This window comes from Rhinoderma darwinii, chromosome 11 (assembly GCF_050947455.1).
Source record: "Rhinoderma darwinii isolate aRhiDar2 chromosome 11, aRhiDar2.hap1, whole genome shotgun sequence".
In the NCBI taxonomy this organism is placed as follows: Eukaryota; Metazoa; Chordata; class Amphibia; order Anura; family Rhinodermatidae; genus Rhinoderma; species Rhinoderma darwinii.
Window position 1 is genome coordinate 34,997,167 of NC_134697.1, and position 13,385 is coordinate 35,010,551.

Genomic DNA, 13,385 nt, shown 5'->3' on the forward strand with positions numbered 1-13,385 from the left:
TTCAAGCTGTCCACGTATTACACTATAGGTCATTCATCTGAATGGCCGCCTTGTAATACAACATCTCCCCTGGCAAAATCAGCTGTTTGCAGGGGGTACCGAGATCCAGCTGCAACCTAAAAGGGGTTGTTTCTGAGACAATCCTCTTAGAGCGGGTTTAAAGTAAGGTTTTTCAAGTCCAGTCTTCAAGTACCCCCATCAGGTCACATTTGCTGGATTTCTTTGGTATTGCACCGATGAGATAATTATTGTCAGTCCATCAAGAATTGCCACCGATGTTCTTTAAATGGGATATCCTCAAATCATGTCTCATTGGGAATACTTTTAACTGGAATTGAGAAAAACTGGTCTTTTGGACAACCCCTTGTAAAACACTATTAGAACATGTTGTGGTAATGGGTGGTGAAGAGTATCCGTCGGTTTTGGAGGACAGCGGTCTAATGAAATCAACAGTAATGATGGTACATTATACAATATGGACTCACACGTGAAAACTAATGCAGACGAAAGCTGGAGGTTTTGCTCATAGTAATATCTAAAAAATTGCAGCGACAAAACCGGAAATCTATGCTCATTTTACGGCCAGAGCCCACTGTCAGTCTTTTCACTATTGAAGTGCCGAGCAAGCTTCTGATCAAACGTGGAAACCAGCTGAACTTATTGATCCGAGCTATTTTCTTCACTCACAGGATTTTGGCAGTGGCGTTTCATTACATACACAAAATGTTAACAAGAGCCGTAGGGGAACAGAGTTACTCCATTCGTGTTTACATACATAAAAAGGGACAGGTCTCCTATCAACCCGTTCTGTTTTCTGCTTTAGACATGACAAATCACAGAAACCTAAAACATGAAATAAAAAAGGGAAGCAACAGACGCTACATCATCAATAAACCAGGGGTTAATGTGCTCGCTTATAAATACAGGATCTTGAATGAAACTTGAGCACACAGGGTTATGATTAAAGAAGGCATATACGTCTCCATAGGGAGGGCATATTGTACCTTATGTGGGCACCAGAACATCCGGTTGAAGTTTACTACATGAAGTAAATATGTACAGAACGTAAACTCCTATTTACATATAGTAAAATATCTGGGTAAACATTTACTATACTGATTGAGGGCATTTCAACCCTTAAAGCTACAGTGCCCATATTTCCCATACAAACAGAATTTCCACCTAACAACTAAATAAACAATGACCAAAAAGCCCAAGTCCTTGAGTTGTTCTCTACTGCCAAGCTTTTCTAAGTAATAACCGATATGGAGTTGTGTCCAAGCTTTCCTAGACTCCAGAATAGAAAATAGACATTCTGAATTTTAGAAAAGCTGGGTGACAACTATAATAGTGACTATATTTATTTTTATAAAGTTTTCCTATAAACAGATGAAACTAAAGCCAAAGATATCCCTCAATACAAGTGGTCCAATTTTTTTGCTACTGGATCGCTCATCAGGAAAGGGCCATAAAGGAAAATCGTTGTATTTCAGGGCATATCGTGCCTTTGCTTTGACCCACATGCACAATCGTAGCGTTTGCTACTTATGTCAGAAAAAGTTTTTGAAGCATAAACGATAAGTATTGCACTTCATGGGAAAGAGTTCCATCATTCTATACTGATCATTTTCATCATCATAAACTAAATAGTTAAAAGTTAGACGGATTGGACAACTCCTTTTTGTAAGGGTCACCAGGTGATAATCTGATTACAGGGTATTCCGATCCTGGAACCCCCCAGCAATCAGTTGTAATCGGTGGTAGAACCTGAAAGAGTTGAATTCCCCTACATCGCCACCCCCTGGGACAAATAAGCATTACATAGGTCTTATTGAAACCAATGAGCTGGCCGTGTAATGTAAAGACATACTGGGAAACACTCTTTGTAGATTCTCTCCTCTCTGGCTAATAGTTTGCCTACAACATATACATTGTGGAAAGAAGGACATTAAATTAAAATGTCTTTAATTTTTAGCAAGATATCAGTTAGGTGGAGGCAACTATTTCCAACATACCCTAGGAATATGACTGCTGTAATCCAGTAATCGGACTGCTATAGAAGGTCACACTAATGTTAGTTTACTTTAACGTTGGATGTAAAATCTTTGTACAAAATGAAAAATAGACATAATACAACACGGACTGTTCACTTCTCTGAGTTCTGGCACATTCCTATTCGACTATACTATGTAATAAACCTGTCATTGCTTACAAAAGGTTTGGGCAGCAATAACAGGGTTAATATGGTTAAATATACCAAACAACAAGAATTGCACGGTTGTCTTGCCCTTTCATTACATCATAGACATAAGGATAGCTTAGGATGGTTCTCATTGACACTTAGGCTCTTTCATTAAACAGACAACAAATGTAATGATGCCTGCAAGCCTTCCGAGATATTTAAAGACCTGCTAAAGAAAATGCATAAATGGTCTAAAGATCCATCCCTCTTAAGGTTAGTGACGGCAGCGAATGTTGAGTCATTTGCCCTTCAAATGCAAATATTGGCTGAAATAGAGTCTCCTATGATTCATTACTAGATGGGTCGTCCTACTCCAGTGGATGTCAATCCAACTCATGAATATACATTAAGAAACCCTTAAGGGTATGTGCACACACAAAATCAAAAACGTCTGAAAATACAGAGCTGTTTTCAATGGAAAAACCGCTCCTGATTATCAGAAGTTTTTTTTAACCACTCGCGATTTTCACTGCGTTTTTTACGGCCGTTTTTGGAGCGTTTTTTCTATAGAATCAATGAAAAACGGCTCCAAAAACGTCCTAAGAAGTGACATGCACTTTTTCGCGGGCGTCTTTTTACGTGCCGTTTTTGGAAAAAGAGGCGTGAAAAAATGCCCCGTCGGAACAGGACGCTGTATTTCCCATTGAAATCAACGGGCAGATGTTTGTAGGCATCCTATTAGTTTTTCAGGCGTTTTTCAAAGCGTAAACACCCTGAAATACGCCTGAAAACACTGCTTGTGCACATACCCTAATCCAGAACACTATATACCAGAGTTTGGTAGGTCTTGGTTTCTTCACAGAGACCACTGGCTAAGTCAGGGCTACTTATTCTGCTTCCAGGTATTTGACACTTATTATATAACCTGTCCTGGAGTATGAAATGGGGGACTGGGGGTCTTAAATTTATTTAGGGGTCTGGTCTGGAGGCTGAGATAATGTAGGGGGCTGGTTTGGGGTCTGAAATAAAAAGGGTTATCTGTATTTTTAAAATTGAGAGACTATCCTTTGGATAGGGCATCAATATTAGATCATGGGGGTCCCTATCCGCACCCCCGCCGATCAGCTGTTTGCGCTGAAAAATAAATCCATGTAAATAATGTAGAGGTTGTGGCGCTCATATGAGCGCCACAAGCCCCTTTAAACTGATCGGCGGGGTGCTGTGAGTTGGACCCCCCCCCTGTTAACTCTTAATTTAGGGGTCTGATCAGAGGTCTGAATTAATTTAGAGGTCTGGTCTGTCTAGGGTATGAAATGATGGAGGGGCCTGAAATAAATTTAGGGATCGGGATTGAGGTCTGAAGTTATTTAGGAGTCTGGGTTTGAAGTAATTTAGGGGTCTGGTTAATTAATGAATTAAAAGGTCTGGTCTGGGGTTTGAGATTAATTTAGGGGTTTGGTCTGAAATTAAGGTTGTTTGTACAAAGCGATAGTATGTGACACAGCCACAGTGGGGACACAGTCTCAGAGTGAGAGCTTAAATGGCCCATGTGAATGTCATAAGACTCATTTCGCCCCTCCCCAGGTATAAGGAGTATTCTTCCCACTTTCCCCCTATTATCACAACAGTTTTCTCCTTTCTCCGAGTGGTCACAGCAGTGTTGCCGCTTATTCCTTCTCCAGAGGAGTTTCCTCTCCTCCTTTCGGTTATGATAGTAGTACAGGAGATTATTCTTCACTTTTAGCATACTACAGCGATGCATCTATTTTGGCAGGAAGTTACACGTGTGCAGTTGATTCCCAGTTACTGCATGTAGCCTCTGGTTCCTTACATTGAATCCTTCCCTGCTAACAAAGATGTGCCATCACCGTATGCTTCCTTGAGGGAGCAGTTTGTATTATGTATTTGATGTATACTTTATTATATACAGATGTTTATTTTTTTTGTAGAAAACTGCAGAGCGATCATCCCAACTGATCGCCGCGGGGCGAGGTCAATTATCCCTGGAGGATCAACGGTTATCTTCAGTGAAAACTATGGCAGGCAATACCGAACAGGCTGGGTTAGCCAGAGTGAGATCTCCCCTATTTTAGCTGGTCCCTGCTCTGGTAAAAGGGGGATATGTGGAAAGTATTGTCCTGGCGAGACAACTAATTTAGATGAACCACAAAGAACCAATAAAAACTACACAATTATACTAATAACCATATTATACAAATAAAAATTCAGATTTGACTTACAATGTAGCAGCACAGAGGGGAAAAGGCGTGCGTTCCGCAGACATACAGGTGGGTTTCATTAAACCTCTGCAGGAGCCTTATATGGTTGAAACACTCGGTCTGCAGGCAAAGGAAGAAAGGAATAATTATGTTCTAGCATTAGAGCACTCAATTCTGCTGGTGAGGAGACAAACTAATCTTACATTAAACAGTAACTGGTTCATAGACTGGAGCGTCTTAGTTTGTACTATGAATGCAAAAGATATGACAGAAATAACTTTAACCAGACAGTACTTGTTACATAGTCATTCAGCCAGAACGTAAACCAGAAGACGCCATTATTCCCGTAATGATTAAAAACAAGCTCCGACTTGGTACTAGTTTCTATAACATATTAAGGAAATATGGCAAATCTGTGATAGAATACTACAATCACATACTCCCTTTAAATCGCAGGAGTGATCATATAATTCCCTGATGGGTTGTGGTTATTTTTTTAACCTGTCAGCAGAAGACAGGCACCATTTATGGTAGTTTGTATTCTGCATGGCCTGAGTGCATTGTCAAAATCGCTACATTTTGAGAGCCACTCCATCATATCATTTGGGAAGAGGTTTTGTTTCTATTTCAGGTGACTGAAGCACAAAGTTGTGAAATGTTCCCTGATGCAGCATGAAAAACCTACCATACTAGCAACTCAAATCATTATCTTTATTCAAGTGGTCTTGGACTGTAGACATTTTTAAGGATTATGTCTAAATTACTGTCAATCAAGGAATGTACATGCATATAAAAAAAATAAAAAAAAAGTGGAAATCTCTTGTTCGAGAGTTGAATATATCCCACTCACTGCGCCTTCCTCCCAATAGTTTTGTCTTTCATTGGACTGTCCCATCAAAAACAACGGTAAAGAGACGAGGAATATGCAGATTAGTTTCTAAGCAATTATGGCTTGTTCCTCGGCAGTTTCATAGGATTCAGTAACGTTGCGTCCACAGGGATGTTATGTCGCATTGCCATATTGTCTAATTGCTGCCATGGGCAGTCATTATTCATCACTACGGACAAAATTCACTGTGGCAAAGATGACATTGGGTAACTACTGACACAACGTCACATAGGCACTGGCTATACAAAGGCCCAATGAGCACTGATGGGCAGGACCAGAGCAGAATTTTAAGAAAGGGGCATGGTTGCTCTGACAACAGCTGATCATTGATCAGAAGTTTTTTTTTTTATAATGAGATTTGGAAAATAAAAGCGATACACAAAGCACTAAAGATTATTATAATTTACTCTATAGTTCCTGTATAATGCAGGCTTCACATGAAGGTCAGATTATGACCTCTATCCGGACCCCCCCCCCCCCATTTTTTATTTACCTGATTGTTTCGCCCTTTGTCCTGGCATGCCTTGGTCCCAGCAGCATGAACTTCCCAGTGGATCTAGAATAAAAATATAATTAAATTATCGGAGGTATACGTATCGGAGGTAGGTAGCCGAAAGTGGCAAACACTGATCCATGTCCCAGTTTACATACTAGTCATATACTAGAGATAAAGCCATGGCATTCACCGCCTCTGGACCTTGCCTGGGACTCTGTAGTACTTTATAATGTCATGTAACCAACAGCCAGTATGGACTAGATCTGCACATAGCCTCACCCAAATCATTGACCATGGGGTGCTGCCAGAAGAAGGGTTTCAAAACAGATCCCAGTGTATTAATAGCATAGCAGAACATAACTACATTATCAACTGTTTTTGCTTTGGATCATGTGGCAGCTTTTAGACCTAGTTCACACTTGTGTTATGTCAAGCACAGCTGGTAGCGCAGCTATTGTGCTTTAAAGCTGCTCTATGTGTTGAAATGGGCATCTGCTGCCACCTGATCCATCCATATCCATCTTTTTTTAAGACTTCCAAAATGCAGTTTTGGCAGAAATTCAATTAATGGTCTAAACAACCTCTATTCAGCTGTACTGAATAGTTAGTACCTCTTTAACCCCTTAAAGACAAAGCTATATTGGGCCTTGAGAAAAGAGATATTTTTTCAGTTTTCTCAACACTGCGTTTCATCAGTGTTTTTTATTTTTCCATTGACGTAACCGTAAGAGGGCTTGTTTTTGTGAAATGAGTAATATTTTTGTTATGTGCCATTTTGGGGTACATATAAATGTATTAAAAACTTTTATTTGCTTTCTGGGGGGGGGGGCGGAAGAAACCCAACAATTATGCAACTGTTTTTTGTGATTTAGTTTCTACAGCGTTTAACCCGCGCTAAAAATTACAGGTTAACTTTATTCTGCAGGTCATTACGATTACAGAGATATCAAATTGATATTGTTTTTTTCATGTCTTACTACATTTGCAGATAAAAAAACACTTTAAAAAAAAAAAAACTTAATTTGTTTCTATGTCGCCGCATTTAATTAATTTTTCTATTAATGTAAATGTATGTGAGCTTGTTTTTTTCCCAAGAGTAGTCATTTTACAAAAACCAAAAACAGCAATTCCACTGTTCTTTGCAAAAAAAATTTTACGCCTTTCATTGTGTTTAAATAAAGTGTTGACTCCATAATAAGGATTACGATCGCAACAATACAATATGTGTATTTTTTTTTTTTAAACACCTTTGCTAAATAAAAGCAATTTTTTTGGGGAAAAAAAAAATGTGTTTTATTTTATTTTTACTGTGAATGGTTGACCAACTATTAAACTTTAACTGATTTTTAACTCCCAATAGGGGACTTAAAAATGCAATCAAATGATCGCTTATATAATGCTTTGGTATACTCCGTATAACAAAGCATTATTATCGGTCAGTGTAAAACTGACAGGCAATGTATTATAGCCATGAAAAGACTGGGAGGGCCTGTGTTAGACTTCCAATTGCCATGGCAAAACATCGGTGCCCCGTGATTGTGTTGCTGGGCACCGATGGGGTGGCAGACAGAGCCCACTACCTCTGAAGCCACTTAGATGCCGTGGTTGCCATTGACCGCAGGATCTGAGAGGTTAAATGTCCGGAAACTGAGGTAATTCCGTACCATTCAATGTCTGCACCTGTACCATTCACTGGGCAAACCATTAGGTCCTATCGCAGTCAATAGACCGCAATTAGGCTGTAATTAGGCTGTAATGGTGCACCCATTTGTGTGAACTGGCTTAGGATAGCAATTGGCTTCATGTTTTTTGGAAACAGAATTACAGAAGCATCATTCTGGGTAATTTGGAAAAAAACTGATAAAAACACATCGTTAAAACGGGGTGTCTGATCATAGAAAACCCCTGTTCCACCTGAAGAGACCCCTGGCAGCTATTTTTGCCAGGGGAATCAGTGGTTAGCCAAACTAACGTAGTTGGGAAATGTAGTAGACATGACCGACAATAAAATGAACGGACGTCCATGAACAGCCAGAGTCCACCAGAGCGGGAGTAGTCTATGCCCTAACCAGGGATATGGACAGGGACTTTCCCATCAGGAGAGTAAAATAATAAATACATTTCACCAATAAAATATAACAAGTAAAAAGAGGGATTAGAAAGTGATGTAAATAGAATCCAATCTGCATTTCCTGAAAATCTCTCTGTAGATAAAATATCTCAAGGTTGTCCAGAATTAGAAATACAGTAAGGGCTCATTCAGACGAGCGCGTCCCGTGTGCCATCCGCTTAAATAACTGACAGCACAGGGACCCATGCAAGTGAATAGGGGTATTCAGACATGCGTGATTTTTCACGCGAGTCCCCGTTGCGTGAAACTCACGGAATGTCCTATATTGGTCTGTTTTGCGGACCTTGTCACCCATTGAAGTCTATGGGTGCATGAAAAACACATACAGCAGAGAGCAGACATTCGTGTGCTGTCCGTGTTTCACGCATTAGTTGCTAAGGAAATGCAGAGAAGAAAAAAAAAAGAAGAATCATGGACATGAAAAATGGATGCCACACGCAAAGCACACAGATGCGGAACGGAAAGCACACGGACATGAAATCTGGTCCGCTTTTTGGACACGCCGTGTGAATGAAGCCGAAGTGTCTTCTTTTATTTTTTCACACAAACAGCGCCACCTTTGTCCATGGGCTCTGTGTAGTATCACACCTCATCCCCATCCAAGTGAATGGAGCTGTGCTGGAATACCAAACACAACCCATAGATAAAAGTGGTGCCGTTTCTGGGGGGGTAATAAAAAGCAGACACTAATTTCTAATCCTAGAGAAATGTTCTCTCAACGGCAACGTAATTCATTTAGATTTTTTATAAAATCTAAAATACAATGACCCACCGGCAATTTTACAAGTAAAACTATTTCCAACTGAGAGGAACGAGTGATCAGAGAAAATATTTGTTTGCATTTATTCATCTTGCTTCTTGTAGTGACTGTAATTTACATGACCTGCCTAGGTAGAGTCGTGTGTTAACCTTAAACCATACTATCCCCCATCCCCATTTAGTAACGACACATGACACCGAGGTTGGATGTGAAATGGCCACAGCAGCCGTTTATTAATTTCACAGTTTTATAAAAACAATTTAAATCCGAAACATTCGGATAACTAGTTAGGAATCCACCAGAGAATTCCTCCTAATAATTCACATGACCCAACATGGGTCAGAATCATAAATAACAATTAAACGTTAACATTAACCCGAGCAGAGGAAGTCCTTGAAGCCCCTTCAGATGTTCCTTTCAAGAACACACCGAATTAGCCATCTGCAAACCACTAATTACCTCCAGCCGTAAACCAGCTCGGAAGCACCGTTCACCTCTGCAGATGGCTCCAACCACTAGAAGTCCACTTCAAGGGGATAACACCCGATGAAGCCCTCAAGTGATATACCGACCACTAGAAGTCCACTTCAAAGGGATAACACCCGATGAAGCCTTCAAGTGACATACCTTCTACCAGAAGACCACTTCAAAGGGATAACACCCGATGAAGTCTTCAACCATGTACCTTTTTTGGGGGACGCATACCCCCGATGCGACCCCCCCACCATTTTGTACTGACTGGCCTCAAGGACTCCCCCCGCCACCGCGAAACAGGCCTTGACCACCTTAAGCCTGTGAGTTCCTCCACACCACCACCGCCCTTTCTATGCCTTCTGCTACAGCCAAGCTCCAAATATCAATGCCAACCTCGGTCAGATGAACCCCGTCACTCCTCCAGAAATTCCCCAATCCTGACTCCAAATCCCTATGCCTCACGCAAATGCCCCCGTTCTTCGCCACAAAACGGGACACCGCCCGGTTAACTTTTATCCGAGCCTTATTGACTCTCTCCACCGATCTAGCTAACCGCCAATGCTTCCTTGGGACTATGTCCGACCACACTACCACCAACTTGGGATAAGATACCCACAAACACAACAAATCATGTTTGATATCCCGCACCAACTCACGAAAAGGGCGGACTCCTAAGTCATTCCCACCCACGTGCAACACTAAAACCTCCGGAACCCTATCGAGCCGCACATATGTCTGGAATTCCGCCAACACCCTGTTCCACGACATACCTCTAAACCCCAGCCAATGCACAACCGCATCCTGTCGCGGAATGCGCAACTGGCGACCATCCGGGCGGACGTCCGCCCTCAAAGCCCCCCAGTGCACGTACGAATGACCCATCAACCACACCAGACAAGGAGGCGAATCTGAAACGGAAAACACAGTTAGGCACCACCATATAACATTTGCAAGCATAACAACAAAATTACAACATATGGGGGCGGACATAAGACTTAAACCTTTTAGACTCCCAACGACCAATACGCCTCACCCCCTCATCATCCAACCCCCAGCGCCCTGCTTCCGTTGCTGCGCCAATCCGGAAGGAATGAGATGAATATGAGCTTGCTGCAACCCCAACCGCCGTCAAACATTTTTTAAAAACAGCTCCAAACTGAAACCTGGACAAGAACGACCCGTCCACATGACGTAACAAAGGCAAATCTGGAGACCCCCTGTTTTTTGTAAAACCCCGCATGCACTCTACTGGGCACATGACCGACCCCGGGAGAGCGAACAAAACTATCAGTTTTCCCTTCCCTAATTGGTCAGTTTTTGATCTACGCAACCATACCTCCAACCGATCTGCAAAAAGGCACACCTCCCCAGATCTCAGCCCCCCTGCCTGTTTAGTACTTGGCGACACCAACTCACCTACTCTAAATGCTCCGAAGAACGCCAACGAGAAAGCCAACCGAAACAAATCCATTTCATCTGAAGAACGACATACCGATGCCAATGAACCGCCCAACAAGCCCAGCAAAGCAAACGACACCGGCCTTCTACTATCCGCCTCCACCCTACCTCTGCGCAACCCCTTCAAAGCCTGCGATACCAGAAATTCCTTCGATACATCCCGCAAGCCCCGCAACTTAAGCCCAAACGCCACCGCGGATATAAACCGGTTCACCTTCGCTACTGAAAACCCCCCCTCCCAGGCATCCCCTAACCAATACAAAAGTGCCACCAACCTGTCTCTATCCGTATTGACATCACCCAACTCTCTTACCCACTCCTCCCACTGCCTCCAACAAGCAGCATAAGCCCTCCACGTCGTGCGCGCCAAAGACCTTTGTAACAGCTGCTCTACGGGACCGATACCAGATCCCATAGATGATCCGGACACGCCAAACCGAGACGTTCCGCTCCCGGGGCCAATTCCCGAAACCGGTCCCACTGCGAGCGAGAAAGAGCATCAGCAACACAATTCCGTACACCCGGGACATGCACCGCCACCACCCACGCGTTCAGCGACAAACACACCAACACTAAATGTCGCAACAATTGAACTACCGGAGGAGAGGACGCCGTGATGTTATTAATGGCAAGCACCACCCCCATGTTGTCGCAGTAAAAACGGACCTTCTTATCCCTGAGCCTGTCCCCCCAAATGGTAGCCGCCACCACGATGGGAAACAGCTCGAGCAGGGCCAGATTCCGCGTCAATCCACTGGACACCCAGCTAGCCGGCCATTGACCTGCGCACCACGGACCCCCCCCGTAAGCTCCAAAGCCACCCGCCCCAGCCGCATCCGTGAAAATATTCAGATCACTCGTATCCTGCGCTGGGGCCATCCATAGCGAGCGACCATTGTACTGGCCCAAGAAGTCATCCCAAACCTGAAGATCAGCTCGGTGCTCCTCCTTGAGCCTCACAAAATGATGCGGCGCCCGCACTCCCGCCGTTGCCGCCGCCAACCTTCTACCAAACACCCTCCCCATCGGCATAATCCGGCAGGCGAAATTCAACTTCCCCAGCAGCGACTGAAGCTCCCTCAGCGACATTTTCTTCCTTCTACAAGCCCGTCGCACCTCCAGCCTCAAAGCACCCAACTTATCCGCCGGGAGCCGACACTCCATTGCCACCGAGTCAATTTCGATTCCCAAGAAAGAAATCGTCGCTACCGGGCCCTCCGTTTTTTCCGGCGCCAAAGGGATCCCAAAATCCCTCGCCACCTTCTGCAGGGCATGAAGCAAGTTACCGCAAACCGGCGAACCCCCCGGGCCAACGCACAAAAAATCATCTAAGTAATGGATCAACGAATCGACCCCGGATACTCCCCTCGTTACCCACTCCACGAAGCTACTAAACGCCTCGAAGTATGCACAAGAAAGAGAACACCCCATCGGAAGGCACCGATCCACGTAAAAGGCCCCATTCCAAAAACAACCCAACAGCCGTTGGCTTTCTGGGTGGACCGGCAACAACCTGAACGCCGCCTCGATGTCGGTTTTTGCTAGCAGCGCCCCCGGACCCGCAGCCCGCACTAACCCCACCGCCTTATCGAATGAGGTCTAAACTACGGAACACAACTCGTGATCAATCCCGTCATTTACCGACGAACCTTTGGGATACGATAAATGTTGAATCAAACGAAACTTTCCGGGCTCGCGTTTAGGGACAATACCCAAAGGGGACACAACTAAATCTTTTACCGGCGACTCCACAAATGGCCCCGACATGCGCCCCAACGAAACTTCTTTTAACAACTTTTCCGACACGACTTCCGCATGCAAGTAAGCCGATTTTAAATTTCTCCGCGTAACCGGAACCTCATAAGGAGGCGGAGGAATAACAAAACCAACACTAAACCCTTCATAAAGCAACTTAGCTGCCGCCCTATCCGGATACTCATTTAGATAAGGGGCCATCCTTTCCACCCTCACCGGCGACACCCCCTTGACCAGCCCCGTGCTGGTTCCCGGACCTCTTTTTCCGCAGACATTTTGCCGCCCCGTGTGATGCACCATTACACTCGGAGCACACGTGCTTGAACTTGCACGTGGCCCCAAACTTGCACTGGCCTTCATTGAATTGCCAGCAAAACCCCGCCTTTCCCCCGCCGCTTGGTCCACTCTGACTAGTCTGGCCTCCCTGGCCACCGCTCCCGGGAAAGGGCTGCCTAACCGGAGCCGTAACCCGTAACCAGAGAGCAATATCCTTCTGGTCCCACCGAATCGCCGGCCGAACCGCCTTCCGCTGACGGAATTGCTCATCATATCGCAGCCACGCCTGACCCCCATACGCCCTATGAGCCTCCCCAATAGCATCAAAATAACAAAATAACGCCGAACAATTTTCCGGCGCCTTTTCCCCTATCACACTAGCCAATATGGCGAACGCCTGCGACCAATTAACGAACGTCTGCGGGATAAGCCTATACCGCCGCCGTTCCTCCTCGTCCTTTTTACTCTCATCCCGCTTGCTCTTATCCAAATTGAATTTAGCCAGCGGCAAGAGAGAAAAAATTTCAACGTATTCATCTTTCCAGATCCGATCACGCACCTCCTGCTTTAAATGCGCCCCCAACGGACCCTCAAAACAAACATACACCTCCCCCCGAGCACGATCGTCCATGCGCACTCGATCGCCGTCCTTCTGTGCCTCAGTCTGCACCGACACCGCGACCGCCTCTCTAACCGCCACCACAGGACGCGCCTGCAACGATCCCACGTCCCTGGGGCCTTCCCA

At 44.4% G+C, this 13,385-nt stretch overlaps 1 protein-coding gene and 1 long non-coding RNA gene across 4 annotated transcripts in view; one reads left to right on the forward strand and one right to left on the reverse strand.

Annotated features, from left to right (window-relative positions):
• SEMA4G (semaphorin 4G) overlaps positions 1–13,385 on the reverse strand; it is a 189,467-nt gene that overhangs the window by 89,805 nt on the left and 86,277 nt on the right. For all 3 annotated transcript variants that reach the window (XM_075841054.1, XM_075841055.1, XM_075841056.1), the window contains 2 exons: positions 5,784–5,846; positions 4,423–4,521 (listed from right to left, as the gene is read on the reverse strand). In XM_075841054.1, the coding sequence (XP_075697169.1) occupies positions 4,423–4,521; positions 5,784–5,846 (162 nt within the window). The remainder of the gene's footprint in view (positions 1–4,422; positions 4,522–5,783; positions 5,847–13,385) is intronic.
• LOC142662838 (uncharacterized) lies at positions 2,322–4,622 on the forward strand. Its single transcript, XR_012851008.1, has 2 exons — positions 2,322–2,455; positions 4,132–4,622. It is a non-coding gene; the product is annotated as an uncharacterized LOC142662838 (long non-coding RNA).